The 22,277-nt window shown below is 37.0% G+C and overlaps 1 protein-coding gene across 2 annotated transcripts; it reads left to right on the top strand.

Moving 5' to 3' along the window:
* The first annotated feature begins 1,391 nt into the window (after positions 1 to 1,391).
* On the top strand, positions 1,392 to 20,319 carry LOC135610183 (exocyst complex component EXO84B-like). Of its 2 annotated transcripts, none has more exons than XM_065104355.1 (7): positions 1,392 to 1,909; positions 4,565 to 4,662; positions 7,889 to 8,927; positions 9,884 to 10,399; positions 14,484 to 14,672; positions 14,780 to 14,913; positions 19,845 to 20,319. In XM_065104355.1, the coding sequence occupies exons 1-7, from the start codon at positions 1,727 to 1,729 to the stop codon at positions 20,005 to 20,007; spliced, it is 2,322 nt and encodes a 773-aa protein (XP_064960427.1). In that variant the 5' UTR covers positions 1,392 to 1,726; the 3' UTR covers positions 20,008 to 20,319. The 2 variants fall into 2 exon arrangements, with proteins under 2 accessions (XP_064960427.1, XP_064960428.1); XM_065104356.1 differs by lacking the exon at positions 1,392 to 1,909 and adding an exon at positions 2,162 to 2,186.
* Positions 20,320 to 22,277: the final 1,958 nt, after the last annotated feature.

Below are 22,277 nucleotides of genomic sequence, written 5' to 3'. Positions count from 1 at the left end.
CATTCCGGAATTGCCCCCTAGGCAAAGCGGATTGATTTCAGTTGCTGCGGGAAAAAAAAAGTGTCATAAATCCTTATAGCTTCATTATCGCAATATACAGTTAAATCCAGGTATTATATAATACCATCAGGCGAAAAAGGTGCTTCTTTGGTGGGTAGCATATCATACTCTGGAAATTGCTCTTCTGTACTTGTGTTTTCAGTAGATCTGGTCCTGCTGAGGCTTCACGGTCAGTGATCGGATTACCAAAAGCTAAAAGCAAGGTAGGTTGTGGTGCACAGATTAGAAGACCAACCTCTCACCTCCATCTCCGCAAAACCAATAATCACTGCTCGCTTTCTTGTTATGGTGGTACATGTCCATCAAGATTCTAAATGATGAAATCTTTTCAATGTCTTTAATAGAATATCGTGTGCTCATAGAAAGAGGGAATAAATGAACGCGTACGAGGGCAAGTTGAAGCCGTGGGTTCGGTGGCAGCCATCACCAAGGTTTTTCAATTATCCAAATAAAATTATAATTAATTTTGACTGTAAAATTTATCCAACATTTACTAAATGTTTTTAAATCATGTATTGCTGTCATTCCAACTGATGAAAGCTTAAGCTAGCATGATGGACGATATTTATTGTCACCCGGCATGCAACATAAAGAAGCTAAAAGCGAAAAGAAGACAATCTCAACTATTAGGATTAAAAAATATATATCTTATAAGTAGTAGAAATAAATCAATTCAAGGATAATTCATAGTCGAGTGAGGAGGAACGCTTGGAAATAAATATAAAAAAGGATTATCTGATTGATTAAGAAGGAAACATTAGTCTCATGGCTGTTCAACTAAGCGCCAATGCCACGCCACAAATGCCACCAAACATCATGATTTACTACGAACGTTTTTGTCGTCTGCATTCCAGGATTCCTCATCCATGAAATCATCATCGTCATCATGATGCATTTATATGTTCATTATTTACGTCCACTCGGATAGTGAAACAGAGAAAAATTAAAAGAGAAAAAAAAGAAAATCTGAAGTTTTTAGTATACAAATTATTTAACACGTTAGACACAGATTAGAACTCGTTTGAATCCGATTTGGAATATGAATGCGTACTTAAGTAGTAAAGTAGGATTGTGGAACACATATGAAGAGATAAGTACTGACTAAATCAGGTTTGAGAACAAAACAAAAAAAAAATCATTTTAATTGAAAAATATAAATACTAAAATTTAGCCATGGATGAGCTCAAAGTACTCGGGGATTTCAACGGCAGGCCCCCCCACCCCGACTCCCACCTCTTGCCGTCGTCCCACTCGGCGGCCAACGGGTCTATTTACCAGTTTACCCCTCATAATTCCTCTCTCCCTGTGATCCCGTGGAGCAAACAGGACGGGAGAAGATATCGCGGCATACAACTCGAGTCATTTTAATGTCAATTAGGTCGGTGGGTTTCCTAATCTGCTTCCGTAATTATATCTCGTAGGTCATCACCCCAATCACCCCAATCACCCCAAAGAAAGAGAACAGAAGAATAGAAGAGAAGAGAAGAGAAGCCTTCGATTGAGGGCTTCGTTGCAGCTATCCCCAAAAGCCTCCTTTCCCCTCCGAATCGTGGTTCTCTTAGGTGGATCCGTCTTTTCGCTTTAGTGGATTCGCTTCCGGAGAAGAGTAGGAGGAGGAGGGTCGATCGGATTTGGGATTTGTTTGAGGTAGATCGGGGATCCGGGGATGGCTTCGGCGAAGTCGTCCCGATCTAGGGCTTCCGCCCCCTCCGGGGCGCACCAGGCGACCGTGGGTGGGGGCGAGCAGGAGGCCGGCGTTCAGCTCGCCGACAAGCTGAAGATCTTCAAGACTGATAACTTCGATCCCGATGCTTACGTGCAGTCCAAGTGCCAGACCATGAACGAAAAGGTCCGATCTTTCCCTTTGTGTTGCTTATTGGAGTCTCTTCTGCTTTCACTAGGTTTTATTTGATTGACTACATGGATCATTGGGGTGCCACGATTTTGAATTGAATGGCTGTTAAAAATTTAGGTCATTGGTTGAATGACTTTGCTGTGCTTTCCTTTCGCAACTTATGCTTTATTACTCTTTTGCTTCAGTGAGAATTCTTTATTCACCATCGATCTTTGGCTGTTGAAGATGTTTTTGTAGTTCCTTTTTGTCCCTCAGCTGCATCTTTTAGTCGGTGAGAATTCTTCTTGCTAACTCACTCTTCTTTCGACATGCCTATGCCACCTTCAATGGCTTTAACTCATTTATCTTGAGCTGAAATTTTATTTGACCCCTCATGAATGTGATCATTTTTTATTCTGTCCTTCCAATGACTTTAAGTTATAATTTCCAAGATTCTTTTTGAGCTAAACTGAAATTTTCAATTTGTTACCAGCTGCCCAACATGTGATCCATGATATATATTGGTCTTGTATTCATTTTAGAAGACTAAGGTTGTCCCATTGTACATCTCTTCATTTTATGGTCACTCTAAATTTGTGAACCTTATCTCTCATAGATCCAATGTATGAAAAAAATGTATTTTATGGCATTTTTTCGCCACTTATTTTTTATTATATGTTCATTTGTTGTCTTAATCTTCACTCTTCTTGTTTGCTCTTGGTCCTATTTATTCTGAAACTCTTTGCTTCCAAAGTTTATTTTTGCAGTTCTAACAGCATGGTTTTGTAGTCTTATCAGCTATTATCAACTAAAATGAAGTCAAAAGTAAATATCTTATAGTGTTGATTTTTCTTACTATTGCTATTCTGATTCTTTTTCTAATCAACTTTACACCATTTTTCTCTTAAGCAAGGTAGCCTCCCTTTGATCTCCTTTGTTTGTGTGGTAATTAGCTTTATATAATCTATATTATTTTCTATAATTATATAATACACCTTTCTCATTCATTTTTTATTGATTTACCACACATTCCTATATTTTTTTTGTGTTTTTATGAGCTTATTATGTTGTTTGAGCTTGGGGCTTCAAATTTTGAAGTTTGAGGCTGGGATTTTACTTGAAGCACATTTTCTTAGGTCAACAGTTGCATGTAGCTCATGCTACCCAGTAATGACATCTATTTTCATTTTCTTCGAGACGATTTTCTCCTTATATGTTGGCCTCCTAATTATTCTCATGCACAGAAGAATAGAAGATCTCTGGGCTGTAAGAACTAGAACAAAAAAAGATTTGTAAATTATATTTGTTCAATATTTTTTATATTCTGAAACAGTCAAATTTTTTTCTTTTAGATCTTAGCTTAAGCTTCTGGAACCAAATCATATATCTACATGCACACCATATAATCAGACATGTTAAACTGTGTGGTCGCAGGTACCAAATTGAAACGATTTAAAAACAGTGCAGCATACTTGTTTATTCTGTCTCATAAGAATATCCATCCTATTTTTTTTCATATTCTGCTTGAAAGTGTTGTATCCTTCTTGATTCTTACAATCTAGTGTAATTTTTCTGTCTCTTAAAATATGTGCCACATGATAAGTTGAATCATGGTAGAAACCTTCCATTGAGACTGAAACATTTTGATCTGTAAACTGAAATATTTTATTGAATGTTTGGCAATTTGTCTGCAAAGGTCTAGTGGATATAAGGTCATTTATCTATTTTAACTGATTTGACTTCTTCATTGCAACTTTGGCAATATGTTCTCTGATGTGAACATATTACCAAGGATCCAAGTGCCAGCAATAGCTGGCCCAACATGGGCCTCTGGAAGGCATGGTGAATCAAAAAGGTGCCAACAAATTGACAACCAAAAGAATGCCACTGAAAGGCATAGTAAACGAGATTACGAGAGAGAGATGAAAAGCCCCAGGTCCTTAAATACTCAGTTGCGATTTGGCCTTTTCTAAAGGACACAACCCAAAATGGTTAACTTATGACTGACAAGTCATGCGCATGGGTTGGTTTGATGAAAAAGTCCGCTGCAGCTTATATAAACAACCTTCATTGATGAGGTTATAAGAATGTCCAATGAGGTACCTCAGCTAACAGCAAGTAAAAGAATGGTTGCAGGAGAAACAACAGACAGTAATTCACCTTGCATATTTATTATCATCATCTTACATTTTAGCATGGAGCTCCAAGATACAGATCTTAGACATCAGATTGGTATTTTCTATCTGAGACATACAATGCTAGGGATACCTTTTAGGCAGTATTTGATGTTCACCTTCTGATTCTGTTGTCTTCTATATACAAGATAGATATGCTTTTGTCATGATCTTTATATAATTCTGCAATGGGAAACAACTATTTAAAGTGTGGTCATTTATTTTTGTTATGATTGTAGTACAACAAGAAGTATTCAATGGCTTACGAGCTCTGGCCTTTGGACCTTCCCCCCTCTCTTTCTTTTTGACCTTCTCTAGTTTCCAGTCCCTTTTTTTTGGTCCCTAATTTCTTTTATTGATTCTTGTGATAACTTCGCGGTTATATTTTTTCCCTTCAAACTATTAATGAATTCAGTATTAGGTGAAAGAATGTACTATAAGCTTTTCAAAGTAGATGCTAAAATATTAGTTCCTATTCTTCTCATTACTCTTACAGGAAATAAGGCACTTATGCAATTATTTGCAAGATTTAAAAAAAGCTTCTGCAGAAGAAATGCGCAAGAGTGTTTATGCTAATTATGCAGCATTCATAAGGTCAGCAAATAGATCTTTAGTTCTGTACTGTTTTTCATGGAATCTTTCAACTGGAATTGCTAGTCGTTTTGCAAGGCCAACTATCTTTTATAGTTTCAGGACTCGAGTTTCATTATTGATTGATCTACTTTTTTTTTTTTTGCTTGGTGACTTGTAATGTAAAGTGCTTTCTTCTTGTGCAAATGAAGTTTGAAATTTTGGTTTAAATCTTTTGTTCTCCTCTTATTTCTGATTAGAATTTGTTCCTGGTGTGTGCTTATTTTGAAAGTTAAGGGTATTGTGGAGAAGGAACATTAATAAGATGCATTTGGCTCTTCTTTTGCAAAGCTTCTTGACTATCACAAAAGTACAATGAGACCTAGTGGGGATGTTATGTAACAAAACTTACATATTTGAACCTGTTTATCCACTGGAAGTCCAAATATGAGCTGATCCTGCTTCTATTGTGAAAATTTATTGAACAGTTTTTTTCGAGATTATTACTTAAGAATTTTTTTTTCAATATGTCTAGTTCCAAGGTTTAAAGGTTAGGACTGGTTTTCAATTTTGCTTTGGAGTTTTGGAATAGAATCAGCTTGATGAAATTGCCAGATTAGGTTTCATTAAAATATGTTTTAACTATTAAAAGATTTCAAAAGGAGAAAATTTTTAAAGATAAAACAACGGAAGTAAAAAAGAAATTCTGAAAATTATGAAACAGAAGTAATCTAGGTTAAGAAGTGCCAAAAGTCAACTGAGTCTTGTACTTGGTTTCACCCATTGAATGATGATAAAATGAGTACTGGAAAATATGCACCAAGGAATACTTTCTCATCCACTGGCAGTACCTCATGGCATATACCAATCTGCAACTAGATTGAGTCTGGATTAGTTACTGGTCATGGTTGCTAGGAAAATTACCTTATCCTCTGTGGTTTAGGGTTCATCAACTCATTGGGTTGGCTGATTGAAGCTTCTGGCTTAGCTACTTGGCCATTTCGGCCTTTAGTTAAATTTCTAGGGGACAATATAAAGCTCTTGAGAGAAGACTGACTGTTCTAGCCTTCAAGATGAGGTTGCCATTCAATTACCCACTCTCCAGGTCCAACTGTTCAAGCATTTGCCATTCATCAAGATGAGGATCAATTACAAACAATGTTTCTATGGCTTTTTAACCTACTTTCTCTTTGTTTATGTCCTTTCTCTCTTTTTTCCTTCTTTGTTGTTCTTCTGTCTGTATGGTGATGTGCTGCACCATGCCAACTGTATGTCCTGGACCATTTCTGGACTGTCTGGGGTTTGTTACATGAAGGGAATCCCTGATATTGTCATTAGAAAGGTATCACATGTTTAAACATAGTTTGTGTTTTATATCTATAGATTGTTTTGCTGCTGGAAGCAGATGTCTCAGGAGGCCCCTCTCAACTGTGTATGATTTTTCAATATGGAGAGGCAAAAGTTACTATGCTCCCCTTCATTTTGGGTGAATGACTAGCTTGAGTCGTTCTCAAGCCTGCAAAGAGTCTATTTCTCAATGGACGGGTATGGTTTTGTACAATATTTTGGGATTTTCTCTCGGGGCTTAGATGACTATGATTCAATTGGTATTTCAGTCCAATTGGGTGATTTGGATGACTTTTTGGTTGTGGCAGATCCATGAACCCTAGATTGGTGTACCCTATTGAAGTTTTTGGGAGCCTGCCTGGACGAACTCAATTACTTCATCTGATCTGGATTAGGATGCAATAGGCCATTTATCAGACCATATTGGGTAGAGTTTTCAGATTGATGCTTTTGTTGGTTATGTTTGTGTTTGCAATAGATTTCATGATCTCTATTGATTTATTGAAGTACTGATTAGACAAGGATTTGAGATTTGGGATGACTAGTGTTGAACGTCTGAAGTAACATAATAAATCAGTTACGATACTATAGTTTAAACAAATAATCATGAAGAGTCTAGAAGTAAAATCTTCTACTGTCCTGGATATATGAACCAGTAGGAGATCAACATTCAATATGTTATCAGTATATCATAAATTTGAACAATTAGATTCATTTTACTAAGCAGTTTGGTTACAACAAAACATGGAAGCATTTTGTCTATGCTTAGTAATTTTTTGATTAAAGGAAAATTATACATGGTGCTTATAAGGCTAACCATGTTTTATGGTTTAAATCAAGGATTAAAAGACAGGTTGGACCATTATGTACCAGCCAGTATTTACCAGGCCAACCAAAGTGCCGTTGAAGCATATAAGTCAATAATGATTCATTACTGTTCATTTTCTTTGCTGTTTATTCAGTGATACTTGGCAGTAAAAGTTAATATGCCACCATTGGTATTGTACTGGTCTGATAGATTATTTAAACCAGTATCAGATCAGGATTTAAAACATTGGATTAAAATGACACATTGTGAAAAATGCCATTTTGAATTAGTTGGTGTAATGGAGATGAGGATGTTGTTGGTGTTTAGTGTGTGTTTGGTTGCATGGATAATTCTATGAAAAATTGTTTCCCCAGAGAAAATAAATCTTATTTGAGATGCTTGTTTAACAGGAAGACTAAAAGATATGCACAACTCTTCCAGATCTACTTTTTTGTTCTATATTTTTCTCTAGAAAAAATAAAAAATCTCCATATCCTGTGTCTTTGGCTTTTGAAAAATACTATCACATATAGAGCATAGGTTGCCCTTTACCTTGCAATTTGAATAGAAGAAATGAGTAAAGGATATAAATTTCTTCTCTTTATTACAATGTAAATAGTTTGTAATGACTTTCTGATATTTTTTTGGTGAAAAATCCTTCTGCCCAGCAATTAAACAAACCTCAATGATGCCAAAAAACAATAAAAATAGATCACATTAGTGAAAAGTTAGGTATAATTGAGGATAAATTGAAGAACTTTTAAGGTGGTTATTTCAACATTCAGGCATCTTTAATGAGACATTAGCAAACTTGTTAACTTTTCTTCTAGGTATTACGTATATTTCTATTTCTTGTCTTGCACTTAGGATCTCAAGCATGTCTAACAAGGTTTATAGTTAGGTTGAGCTTTTTGAGCCTTTTGGAACTGTAATGATGGAAGTAACAAAGCCTAATTAAGGTCTCTGATCTATGTGCTTTTATCATTTGTGTTGGTGATAATAATTTGTATTTGATGTATACTTTGCTTGATTGCATCATGCTAGTAAGTTTCAAGAATTGACGAGAACTTGTGCATTTTATGATGCCAAATATAGAACATCAAAGGAAATATCGGACTTAGAAGGCGAGCTTTTGTCAATCAAGAATCTTCTAGGTGCTCAGACAGGTTTAATTCGTGGACTAGCTGAAGGAGTTAACATTGATTCCCTATCTGCTGGTTCTGAAGGTAGCACAGAGAATGACATATCAAATGTGGAAGATCGAGAGCCTTCAGAACTTGAGAAATGGGTAGAGGAGTTTCCTGATATGCTGGAAGTTCTACTAGCTGAAAGGAGAGTCGATGAAGCATTAGATGCCCTGGATGAAGCAGAACGTTTAGCTGCAGATGCAAAACAAAAACAAACTCTCGGCACTGCTGATCTCTCATCATTACAGAATGCTATATCAGACCATCGTCAGAAGTTTGCTGATCAACTTGCTGAAGCTGCTTGCCAATCTTCTACTCGTGGTGTCGAACTTCGTGCGGCCGCTGCAGCTCTCAAAAGGCTTGGTGATGGTCCACGTGCTCACACTTTGCTACTTAGCGCTCATGATCAGAGGCTTCAGTACAACATGCAAGTTATTCATCCTACTAATACTTCTTATGGAGGAGCATATACTGCTGCACTGTCGCAGCAAGTCTTTTCTGCCATTGCTCAAGCTTTAAATGACTCTCAAGCTGTCTTTGGGGATGAATATGCATCGGAACTGGTTATTTGGTCTACAATGCAAGCAGAAGCCTTCGCGCATCTTGTAAAGAGGTATGCACTAGCCTCATCAGCTGCAGCTGGAGGTTTAAGAGCTGCTGTGGAGTGTGTTCAAATAGCCATTGGATATTGTTCTCTGCTCGAAGCTTGTTGGAGGTTGTCACTGTCTTCTGTTCTTCTGAAACTATTTAGGCCTAGTGTTGAGCAAGCACTAGATGCTAATTTAAGAAGAATTGAAGAGAGCACTGCTGCCTTGGCAGCTGCAGATGATTGGTTACTTAGTTATCCACCTACAGGTGCACGTACATCAAATAGAACATCTACAGTGGTTCTGGGTGTCCAACCCAAGCTTTCAAGCAGTGCTCATCGGTTTTATTTGATGGTTCAGGTGACTGATGTTTCCACTGAGATGATCAATTGCTTTATTTATATTTGACTTTCCACCATGATGTAATTTTGAGTTCATTTGATATATTTACAAGATACTTTGCATGCAAAAATGTGGGAACTTTTGTTGCTCTAAAATTGTGATTGCTTCAATAGCAGTAAAGTTAGTCGATCAAATGTCAAATTTTAATTTTATTGCCATAACAGATGGCTGCCTTTAGTGCTAGAAAGAATACCTTTGATAGTGGGGAAATGAGAGAGAGAGAGAAATATGTGGTGTAAGATGCTAAGATGCAGGTTAAAACTAAAAATGACTGAGGATAATGAATGATAGGAAACATGTTGCATGATGGAATCATTTTATTTTCTTATTTGCATATTATAGCTTATACTGTTTGTTTGTCATTTATGGTTGATTGTTGCTGCCTGAATCATGTAAAGCATTCTTGGACTATATTGTTTAATCATGTAATTTGACTTGGCCAATGATCTTTCCAAATCACCAATGCTATATTTTATTTTTATATTATATTCCAAATGTTATGAAAGTCATTTGCAAACTAGTAAGAAAATGACGCTAAGATTGAGGTTTTAAATTACTTCAAATGAGAATCCCATGTAATTGTGTCGAACATGGTGACAGAATTTTATAAATATCAAGACAGCTGAGAACATTACATTTATTTTGCATGTGTGATGATGATTGAGTTAAAAGGATGATGCATGCAATCCTATGAAATAATTATTCAAAATTTATGGTTATGATTGAGTTAAAAGGATGATGCATGTGATGTTGTGACTTACTCACATGGATGAACAATTTGATGATTGAAGAATACCATAATGCTAGAATGCCGTACGAATGGTCCCAATTTGCTATCATATTTGTGATTTACATAAAGAGAATTCTTGTATCTATGTTCATCTTGTCATATGACATTTTGAATGGCTTTGCAGGATTTTTTTGAGGATGTGGGACCACTTTTGAGCATGCAGTTAGGGGGTTCCTCCATGGATGGTCTTTTAAAGGTCTTCAACTCATATATCAGTTTGCTGATTAATGCATTGCCAAGTTCAATGGAGGAGGAGACAAATTTGGATGGTCCTGTGAGTAAACTTGTTCGAATAGCAGAGACTGAAACACAACAATTGGCTTTATTAGCAAATGCATCTCTGTTGGCAGAAGATTTGCTTCCTCGAGCAGTCATGAAGCTTTCTCCATTGTATCAGTCTGGTGTCATGGAAGATCCTCGTAAACGAGGGTTGGAGAGAAACACTCGTATGCCAGAACAAAGAGAATGGAAAAAGAAACTGCAGCGATCTGTTGATAGGTTACGTGATAGTTTTTGTAGGCAGCATGCTCTTGATCTTATATTCACAGAAGATGGTGATACTAATCTAGGTGCAGATATGTATCTAAATATGGATATGAATTCTGAAGAGCAAGAATGGGCTCCTTCTCCAATATTTCAGGTATTTCTAGTGTGTAGATGTTTAAACATTCATTATCATGGGAAACCTTCACCCATTTTCAGTGTCAACCTTTGGCTCCAATTTTTTTTATTGTAAAACCTGCTAACGATGAATCCTACTTGCGGAAATAGGATCCTCTCATTTATTTCTCTTTAGTCTATCAAACAATTCCGTTCCATACTGCATTTGGTAACCATTTCAACTGGTAACTTCAAGTATCGTTTCATTTAATTACTTTAATTACGGAATAAAAACATTACCTCCATTACTATGCATTGCAGAAAGTAATTTGATTTATGACTAGTAGCCATGCCTTCACAACACACACGGATGTTACTCTATTTACTGGAACAGTTTCAGATTTTAAGAATTTCCCTAAAAGATTTGCAGTCTTTTGACTTGCTGAAGAAAATTATGATCATGACATATATTGAAGTGTATACAAAGAAAAGTGAAGAAGTAAAACAATTAGAAAAGTTGGTTAGACCCCTTTAGAATGGAATTAGGCGATGACATCTCTTAAGAAGTTACATGTAGCTTATTTTGTCATCATGCTACTTATTACTATGGTTTTAGCGAGAAGGAAAGATAGATTTATATCTATAATTTATAAGCTGTAGTTGGGGAAGCCTGCAACAGAAGGATCTACCTTTTGTTGTATTTATTTACTTTGGAACTTAATTTCATTATTTTTTGTTTGGAATATAATTTCCTAATGATCCATCTTTGATACAATTGATTAGTTATTGATGAAACTAGTTCACCTAAGCTGTAGATATGGTTCAATTGGGGACACTCATTTAAAGCATATTATGGTTGTTGTATTCCGTTCCTCATAAATTAAAAGTAAAATTTTTAAGACAGTTATAATAATTGCATTTAAATTTGAATGGTGTGTAATTACAAAATAATGTGATTAAAATGTTAGTCACTAAGATTGGAATGTTGAGGTGGATGCTTGGACTTAATATAGAAAAAAAGATAAGAAATGTTTTCATCCATAAACATTTGGAGGTAGTATTGATCATGGAAAAGATGATGGAAATATCTTAAAATAACATGGACTTCACCAAAGGAGACTTGTATATGCACTGGTCAGGTATGTTGAGCCAATTTAAATTAGTGTTGCAACGAGAAGTAGAGGAAAAATGGAGAAGTTTTGCAAGAAACAATAGAAAGAACTTGATGTTCTTGGTTTGACTAGCAGTGACCTCAGAAGTTCCAAGCATGTAGTGACCCCAAATAGTTGGATTTTCTTGCTTATTAAATATTATTGAGATGTAGATATATCAAGCTATTCCCTTTTGTAACATCTAGTTCTATACGCCTTCTCTTTTATTTATGCCTATGTATTGGCTACTGAGAACATCATATATAATATTTCGTACAAGGGTACTTATGATATAGAACTTTTGCAAGAAAAACCTTGTATGCCTTACGTGGAATCCCAATTCAGAGGCTTCAGAGATAATATTTCCTTTGTAACATCTAGTTCCATATGCCTTCTCTTACTCACTTGGTAAATGACTGAGAAAGAGAGGGAGAAAGAGTGTGAGTGAGGGAGAGTGAAAGAGGGGGAGGGAGGGGGTTCTAAAAGGGAGAACCAAGATTGAACTTGTACGGTTGAAATCCAACCATTACAGGTTGGTAGCGATTGAGTTTCGATCATTCTGTACCTTCTTCCTGCGTATCGAGCTGTCACGGACAAACTTCGAAACAGAATGTTTGATGTAATGCTTATGTATGTCCGTGTCTGTTGGTATGTTCATGCTTTGCACAACATGTAGAGGGATGACCGAAGGCTTAATGGTCCCATTTTAGTTGGGTTTGGTGGCCGCTTTAAGCTTGTAAATAAAGGTTATGTCATGTGGACACTTATGAGAGATTTTCGGTCTGTAGTGGACCATTTTGACCCTTTGTTGTGCAACTGTTCAGAGCTTGTAAAGTCTGTTTGTAATTTGCATTGTCTATGAAGTGTTTCCTAGAATGTTTGCTTGTGGATCCCGAGTGAGGCATTTTCTCTAACCCGTTTTCTCTTTTGTGGGTCCTAAGGGACCATGGGAGGCTTCGGGGAGGCTGACCTTTGCGGACGGACACGCAAGGGTGCCGCATGACTTAGGCAAAACCAGCTAAGTCCGTGACAGAGCGGTATGCCCCCCTCTTTGTGCATTCCGCCTGAAACGAAGCTCTTGTTTCGTGCTGTTTCAGGTGGTATGGTAGTCTTTGCATAGAACAATACCATTTTTTTGCATATATGTAATAAAAAATGGTGACCAGGTGCATGAGGCCCTCCCAAGAAGTCTCTGGAAAGGGTCGGTGTGCAGTGGATTTTCCCAGCCATAATTTTTGTTCATCCAGGTTGCAGAATAACAACCACTATATAAAATATATCTATTCATGCAAATATGAACAGTTCCATACACATGTATATGTCTTATACACTGTTCCAGGCAAGCAATGTATAGGGCCATAGGTTACCTAAGGCATCTTTACCAACCAGTAGCTAGCCTAGTCTTCCAAGAAATCTCCGTTGACAAGATTGAGTGTTTTTAAGGGCACCATGTGAATTTTTTAGATAACAACAGAAGTATTTTGCACCATTACTTCTAACCTTTAAGGGTATGCATTATCATTTACTTGGTTCAGAGGAATATTTATGATATTTGCAAACCTGAGGCATCATGGAAAATATCGGTTCCTGAAGGAGAATGTGAAAAATTCTTCTGGCTTTAATATTCACCTAGACTAATTCTATAGTTGATAGGATCTTAAACATTTTTATTCTACTAGGATCTATAATTGCCAATTTATCAGTTGCCTTAAACAACTCATTGATGTTTCTGAAGTTTGTGATTTTTAAGTTAGGTTGAACAACAATCTTGGAGTTTCTGAAGATTCATAATTTAAAATACTCATCATGTTCTATAGAGCCTTTACCCACCAAGTATGATTTTCATTTATCACTATCCAGTATGATTTTTTTTTGTTTCTAATAGCAATTCAAGATTGTGAAGGTTAGTTATAATGTTTAAAGCAAGGATCGTAATTTTATATCATATCGAAGTTTCGAGCATAGCTCGGTACAGTACGGTATAGAGTATCGAGTGGTACATCAGGGTGTACCGAGGTTTCCTTCTCCCCGCACAAAAAAGGGCGATGTCTCGTCGCTACTCTTCGTTTCTTCTCCCCACAATGTCGCTGAGGCTTCTTCTCCCCACGCGGATGAGGAGAAGTTGTCGATGACGCCGGGGCTTCGTTGCCTCAGACGAGGACGCGACATCTCATCTACGACGTCCAGCAAGGGAGGGTGGCGACGGATTGGGATCGTCGAGGGAGAGCGGTGTCGGATCTTTAGGTTCTCCCTCTTCTTCCCTCTCTTCTTTCTTCTCCCTCTACTAATACCACTTGGTAGCGGGCGGTGACGGTTGAAGTCGATCGTCATCGATCGATTTAGGGTGGTAATGGGGCAGAAGCAATCCCAATCGATGGTACCGCCTAGTAGGGTTTTGAATATCGGTTTGTATCGGCGCACCGAGCTCTGCTCGGTATGGCATGTACCGGTATATACTGTCAATACGCTAAGGTGTATCAATGGTACATCCTAGAATCTTAAAAATATTTTCACCTACCATGCCAGAGCGTATTGATCGGTTTGCCTCGGTAACGGTTGAAATCCGGGGTGGTACCGGTTGGTATGCCTTGGTACCAGTCAAAACACTAGTATTGCCCGGTAGAGGATGATCCGCGTACCGGTATCCTCTCGGATCGATATGTACCACCTATACCGGGTGGTACACATCGAAATTGAGAACCATGTCACTTGGTAGCAGGCGGTTCACGTACCGGTTTGCTGGCGGACCGGTACGTACCATCCGGTATGGGCGGTATTTTCGAAATTAAAATCCTTGGTTCAAATCTTGAAAGCAATTTACCTATCCTCTGCACCACAAATAAAATAAGCTTTCTTTAAAACTTTGGTTAATAATCTTGTTGCATAATGGTATTTTAGTAGTTTCTGCATATTTTCATAGATGTTTCTTTTCCAAAAACAATCAAACCTTCTGACAACTGTTTTTTTTCATAGGAATTATATGCGAAATTGAATAGAATGGCAAGCATAGCGTCAGATATATTTGTTGGTAGGGAAAGATTTGCTACATTGCTAATGATGAGACTCACAGAAACAGTCATACTATGGCTTTCAGAAGACCAGAGCTTTTGGGAGGATATTGAAGAGGGACAAAGACCTTTGGGTCCCTTTGGTCTACAGCAGGTGTAATTTTGTGTTTTGTCATATTTTATAATAATATAACCCTGGAAAACCAGAAATTATTTTTCTCCTTTAGCTTTTAATGTTGCTTGTTCTTTTCATTTCTGCAGTTTTACCTGGATATGCAGTTTGTGATCCTTTTTGGCCAAGGCCGATTCTTGTCTCGTCATGTGCATCAAGTTATTGTAGACATTATTGAAAGAGCTATGGCTGCATTTTCTGCAACTGGAATGAATCCAGACAGGTAACTTACTGAAGTCACTATAACTCCATTAAAATAATTTTTTTCTTGCGTTTTGTGCTCAACTTTATCATTATTAAGTGCTTGGTGCCAGTAACTGATACTTCTAGCTATATTTTCATCTGTTCTTCTGGACGGATTCTAGCCTTTTTTTCTTGGACTTTTTCTTTGAGTTGGCATTTGTGTATTCTTCATTTACTGAAGAACATCCATTCTTTCTGTCATCTAATTGTATACTGAACATCCAGCAAGAATAGAAGGCATTCCTTTATTGTTCTTACTAGTTGCGACTACCATGCCTACATTGAGAGGCGCTTCTATCTAGTTGAATGACTTTGATATGCTAAAGTGTTGCCTTTTCCCATTTGAATTGATGGGTTACAATCTGGACAACCAAACTCCTGAGAAACAGTGAATTGAGAAATTTCAAACTTGATTCTGATATTTGATCAGCAATTACAGTTTTCTAAATGGCCATTAAGTTCCCTGAGATAACCATTTATTTGGAAGACTTGTGTAGTTTGGAAAGGATCATGTCAGTTATTTGTTGTTGTACATTGACCTTCTCATGGACCTCTTTATGGGCATATTGCCATAGAACAGACAGATGCTTTACCAATATGGGACAAAAACAAGTAGAAACTAAAGTGCCATTCTATCACCACCAATAGGTATCTAGTTCATTGACCTTCGTCCATCATTTCCTCTTGTTCCTTCCACTGCCACTTCTGCCTTCCTCCTTTTTCTTTCTCCATTCTCCTCCTCTTCCTCCACTACATCTTCTCCTTCTTCTTCGTCTTCAAAATACTAGTACATAGCGGCGTACCATGGGTCGATACACCAGTACTGATTGGTACATACCGGTCTGGCCAGGGATCCATATAGGTCCAGTATGTGACACAACATTTCTTGGTTTCGACCTTCATTATTTTTCTTTTTTTGCTATAACTCATGTCGTAAAGTTTGGCATCAATATCATATTTTTACTTGTTAACCTCTATTCATCTCTCAAGAAGGGTTTTGAACGAGAATAAATTTTATCTTATACTTAATAAACCTTCTGATTGTAGCACTATTTTGGTTCTAGGTTAAACATTAGATGTGTTGTTATGTTCTAGATGTATAGGATAGTACATTTTTATCAAATCTGAATGAACTTCAAATTGCTATGCATTATTTGGGCACATGCAGGTTGTCCAGGTTAAACATTAAAATGTCTCAATTGAAATGTTACTTTGATGGATACAAGATAACAAGGAATTTAATTGTGTTGAATTGGGCTGGGTGGGGCTCAAGTCAGGTTTGGGTTCCAGCCCCAAAATTAAGTCATGTAGGGAAATCTCAATCCTAAATTAGTCCAAAATACACATTTGCCAACTCTGGCAGGCTTGGACACCGAAGTTGCATCCTATATGTAGTGTAAGAACATACGCAGTTGTACTATACGTTGAGGCACCATATACCTCATTTAGTGCAATCATATGACCACATATGTGGCCACAAATTGCTTGCTGAAACACCTTTTCGAAGGTAAATCACCCTACTAAATGTGGATCTACATCTCACCTAATTTAACAAGGCAAGTCATCACCCTATTAAATGTGGATCCAGTGATTTAAAAAGCGCTAGGCGCCAAAAGGCGTCAAGGTCCAAAAACGCCTGAGGCGTTAGGCGCTCGCCCGAGCGAAGCGAGACGCTAAAATATAAAAAATATATAATATAATTAATAAATATAATTATTTAAAATTTTAAATAAAAATATGCTATTAAATTAAGAAAATCTAAGATACAAAATCAAAATAATATATTATTGATCTAATAAATGTAAATACTATTATTAGTATACTGTTAACAGTATACTGTATACTGTTAACAGTATACTGAAGGAGAAGAAGGAAGAGGAGTGTAAGGGGGTGTTGACTAAGAAAAGAGGAAGCGACAGCGGCAGCGGGAGTGTAAGGAGGCAGCGACAACGGGAGCGGCGACAGCGGTAGGAGTAGCGAGCAGCGGGAGCGGGAGCAGGAGCGGCGATAGCGGCAGCGGTAGCGAGCAGCGACAGCGGCGAGCAGCGGGAGCGGCAGCGGGAGGGTTAGGGTTGGGCAGCGACAGCTGATATCGGTTTTAATTGGTTCGATTGAACCAACTAAAGCACCAAGACCGAACTAGACCTAAAATCCTGGTTCGGTCGTCTGGTTTAACCCAGGTGCTCGCCCGAAGCGCCTGGGCTCGGGCGAGCGTCCAGGCGGCGCCTCTTTGAAGCGCCTGGGCTCGGGCGAGCGCCCAAGCGGCGCCTCTTTGAAGCGCGCTGCCTGGAACGCTCGCCTCTTTGAAGCACGCCGCCTAGAAGTGAAGCGAGGCACTCGGGCCTCGCCTCGCCTCGTTCGAGCGCCTAGGCGAGCGCCTGAGCGCCTTTTTAAATCACTGTGTGGATCTACACCACACCTAAAATAACATGGATTCTTTAGTTGATAAATAAGCATGTATTGAGCCTATTAAAGTTTAATGACATCTTTCTCACGAGGCAAGCTCAATAAGGATTTAAATACCTGCTTAATATTGGGGTCAGACTGGTACGATATCATAAAAAAAATTGTTGGTACTGGTCCGTGATCGGTCCTTGGTTGGACTGGTCAATCCGATGGTACGTACCTATCTGACTAGTATTTGATTCCTTTCCTTTTAGCTAAGATCAAATGACTGCCATGTAGGCCATTGTGGATTATAGCCAGTCGGTTAGTGCTCTTGTTCAATTTCCTTTGACTCCTAGAAATAAAAACAAATTTAATTATTATAACTCAATGTAAAATTTTCTAAAATATGCAAAAAGGAACAGACACCAATATATCTCATTCTTGACATCATGGTATGCAATTTCTAATGGTACCGCCCAGTACGTGCGGTACGTACTGGTCTGACGACATACCGGTACGTGGACCGCCCGCTACCGGACGGAACGTGCTACAAGGCTACAGTGCTACACTGTAGCACTACTAGTGTGCCATAGTAAGATGAAGAAATATTTAAAACCGCTCGGTAACAGTGATACAGTGCTCCAACGATTAAATTAATTGTTGGAGCCCTTTCTTATAGTATTTAAACCCCTTTTTCTCCCCTATTTCACTCTATTACATTTTCACTTTCTTAAATTATCTCAAACTCTTTTTTTCTCACATTTGTGCTCTCATAAACTCTACAAAACAACGATTTGTGAATTGAATCAAGGCTAATTTGGGAAGATTAAGAGGAAGAACTTTCTAATCAAGAGGTATGTTTACATAAGGACAATTCGTAATGGACTGAAATATGAACCTTACACAAGATGTTTTTCAAAGCCCGAAAAAGATATGTGATACTATTTTTACCTAATTTACATTGATTTTGCTAAACTTATGCTATTACTATATTTATTTCTAACTTAAAAACCCTATCCTAATTTTTTTTTATTTTCAGATATTTTCGGATGTTTTTACACCTAAATTAGGTGTACCGCTCGGTACGCCCTGGCATATCGCTCGGTGTACGGTACCGTACTATACCGAGCCAACCTCGAAACACCGGTACAATACTACGGTATTGCATACCTTGCTTGACATAATACGTCTACAATTAGCCTGATTGAACTCAAGCTAAATAATATCTTCAGTTTTAAAACTTTCTAATATATGTAAAAATGATCTGACACCAATATATCTCATTCTTGACATAATACATCTACAACTAGCTTAACTGAACTCAACCTAAATAATATCTTCAACTGTTTGATTTTAGAAGCTTCAAGTAATTGATGATTTTAGAAGCGTCACATAATTGATGATTCATCCACGTTGAATGCATGTTTGGGTCTATTGAGAAACAATTTTTTGAACAATCAAATTTCTAGTGTTTGTTTCATGTACTTCTGCTTTCTTGGTCATATTTTAATCAGTTGATTATTTGAAGCTGGAGCTAACCAAATTAATTGCACTCCGTAGTCATCGTTGGAGTTCAGATGAAGTCAATAATAGTTTTGGGTTTAATCAGACCGCATTTTTCATCTTTTTACTATTGTGCTGGCTCGGCACTTGTGGGAATAAATTGCACGGCTGTACCTTGTCAGTGGCATGTTGACTAGCATGTTCCTATGAGTATCTGCTGGCTAGCCAATTCTTCTCCAGAGGAAATCCAACAAAGTATCCTGCACTAATTAATAGTAGATATCAAGACATGCAAAATTGTGTTAAGTAACAAGAGTATTCAGACTACGTAAAATTGTTTGTTTAGATTGACATCTTTAAGTGATTTTCTATTGCTCATATTTTGTTTAGTTGAAGAAGGACATGTATATGATGCACTCTTTATTTTCTTGATGGTATCTAAGGCTATTTTTTATATTTCCTGAGAACTATTGTAAGTAACGTTTTGTAACATGATCCGGAAACAGTTTGATCCGGACAGAACTATGGTTTGGGGAAGAAAAATAAAGGAATTGGAGTGGATGGGGAATGTTTTTACTTATACATTGCGATCGCAAGACTCTCTCGCTCGCAAGACTCTCGCTCCCTATCTGTCGATTCCCTCTTCTCTTTTAACAGCAACAATTTCTTGTCTTCATGGTACCAGGGGTGCTGACATGTTCATCAGCATCATGCATTCAATAAATGACTTTTTATTTTAATCTCTTAAGATTTTTTGCCTCGAAAAGAATCACATGTTCGTAAGAGATTTTTGCTGCTTAACTGATATACACCAATCAGTATGGTGAATATCTAAATCTATTGCCTCGAAAAGATTCACCATACTGATTGGTGTATATCAGTTTGATGTGGTAATAGCCTCTTATTCTGATGAATTTCTTTTAGTCCTATTGAATATATTATTTCAGAAAGTTGGCATGGTTCCCTATTTCTCCTTATGAGACTAATGATGTTTCAAACTATCATCTGTGCTTGATGCAGTGTTCTCCCAAGTGATGATTGGTTCTTTGATGTTGCTCAAGAGACCATTAGTAGGATTAGTGGGAAAGCAAGATTTGGTAACGGAGAGAGAGACTCTAACAGCCCAACTGCATCTATCTCAGCTCAGTCCATATCATCAGTTAGATCCCATGGGAGTTCCTAGTGTGCAGCTTCTCTCGTAGGCAGGTCCTTGTATAATAAGCAGCGGTTTGTTTGTTTGTTTTCTTTGCCCTGTTACATTTCTATGTTTGTCTTAGGTAATTGTGGTTCATGCTTAGCAAATCATCTGATTTTTTGGAGTTTTGAGTCCCAAGCTCCAGCCTGTACCATTCTTTTCACCTTGGAATTAAGAATCATTTATTCATTTGTCACATGAGAGGACAAATGGAATGTACCTTGTCTTGTACGATTATACTCTACATTGTTAGTTCTAATTATGGATGAATGTGCATTCTTTCTGATGGTGTTTTGTTCACTCCTGGTTTTCATTTCATGTTAGTGGCCATATTCTTTGGAATGATAAGCACCACCATTTGGAATTTTGTGTAGCAATGTAGCAGATGGTGTAGACTGATTGAATAGTAGTTATATATCAAAATAAAGTTGCCATGTTTCTGCAGTAATTGGTTAGTAATAAAGATAGCCAGTCTCGAGTTAAGACACTTCGAATTGAGTCTTTAGATATATAATCAAGTGAAATTTGTGGGTACTGTCATCCCTAAACTTGATCTACCTGAGTGCTATTATATTATTACATGGAACAGTATTCTCACTGATTTTTTTTTTTTCTCAAAAAAATATCAATTAAGATTTGAGATGGGGAAATTAGTTTTCCCATACAACTGATAGCTTATCAGATCTGGATTTACTGGTAGCCCTTCTGTATGGTCGATGTTTGATGCCAGCAATAAAATGCTTGGATTTGCCACATAGAGGTTGTTCATTTAATTTGAGCAGAGGTTTGCGACTGTGATGTGATGGAGTCTGTCTGAATTTGTAACTTCAACACAGTATTGCAGATGGTAGTTTTGCCACCAATCCTTTAATTGGTTGAAGCTCACTGTTGCATAAAGGACAGATAGGATGAAAGGTTATATTAAAATGACTAGGAAGTCTTTTTTTGTGAGAAAGTTTCCAACAGAAGAGATAGAATTCTGGAAATAAGGGGAAGGTTTAGCCAATCATACCAACATTGTGTAGTATCTGTATGTTGGGTTCTAGTTCTTTAGATGAATAAAATGCACCTCCCATAAGGGGTGATCCTTCCAATATCCATCCTGGTATTATTTATCTATCACTAGGATACTTTGCAATCTCTTACCACTTTTATGACATCACCCATCTCTAATAGCAATTGATTATTCCAACTATCAACCAAGTTATATTGTTAATTAATTAATATATATGCAGGTTTGAATTAGAATGATATATTAAAAAGCCAAGAAAAAGATTATTTGAATAAATTTTTATTTGTTTGAAAAATCCTTCCTTTAATAATGTAATGTATGTAAACATTGATTGTCTGAAATGCTTTCCATCTCCAACTAGATTTATGAAATCATGCTAATTTAGCAATGTACATGAATGACACTGGACCATTGACAACCATCATCCTTAAATCATATCTAAGGATTCTGAAGGCTTTCAAAGTGTGTTTAAAGCTGCTATATCATTGTACATTAAGACCTGCCAACATCATCCCTATTTAAAGTGATTGGTGTGCCATTTAATCAAATGTAAACCTTTGGAATTTGAGTTATTATGTCAATTTTTTTTTTTTGATTTAAGGTTTCGATTTTTTTTAATGATGTAATCCTAAATCCAGGTAACACTTAATAATGTATGAATAGATATAGAGGTAAAAACTCATTTAATTAAAGTTAGTTAAATGACTAACTTGAAATAAATGCTTGGTCTGCCAAATTACCAGTTCGGATCTAATCATTCTTATTAGAATGTCATCATGAGCACTCAAAAAGGAATTCTTGAAGGGGCAAGAGCACTCTTTGGAAGCCTAGCAAAGAGTAGATAGATAGTTTGATTAGATCTAGAAATAGATTTGGAGAAGCATTGATATGTTGATTTATTAGAGATTCATACTTTTAATTTTTTTTTTCATAGTATTACAGGATTTATTGTTTGCTTAAAATATATATATAAAAAAATCATCATCAGCAAGCATAATATGACTAAGTTTGCAATTAGGTGCAAAATTAAGAGGAGTAAGGCTTTTATTTCTTGCAACTTCATTTATATGTTAAGAGTTAAAATCTGAGTCACTATAATATACTAATGAGTCTCTTTGTGTAACCCCACTTCTATTATGAAAAATAGAATAACTTTTTCTCCATTTATCAAGCGAGAAAAATTAAGGGATCGAAAACAATTTTGAGTCCAAGTAATGTATTTATAGGGAAAAATAACTCATAATTG

This window comes from Musa acuminata, chromosome BXJ2-4, assembly GCF_036884655.1.
Source record: "Musa acuminata AAA Group cultivar baxijiao chromosome BXJ2-4, Cavendish_Baxijiao_AAA, whole genome shotgun sequence".
In the NCBI taxonomy this organism is placed as follows: domain Eukaryota; kingdom Viridiplantae; phylum Streptophyta; class Magnoliopsida; order Zingiberales; family Musaceae; genus Musa; species Musa acuminata.
Note: the sequence above shows the minus strand (reverse complement) of the source record. Positions and strands in the feature narration are given on the sequence as shown.

Coding starts and splice junctions, on each gene's coding strand:
- LOC135610183 (XM_065104355.1), top strand. CDS start 1,727: ATGGCTTCGGCGAAGTCGTCCCGATCTAGGGCTTCCGCCCCCTCCGGG. Junction 4,663..7,888: donor AATTATGCAGCATTCATAAG/GTCAGCAAATAG, acceptor TGCCAAATATAG/AACATCAAAGGAAATATCGG. Junction 14,914..19,844: donor ACTGGAATGAATCCAGACAG/GTAACTTACTGA, acceptor TGCTTGATGCAG/TGTTCTCCCAAGTGATGATT.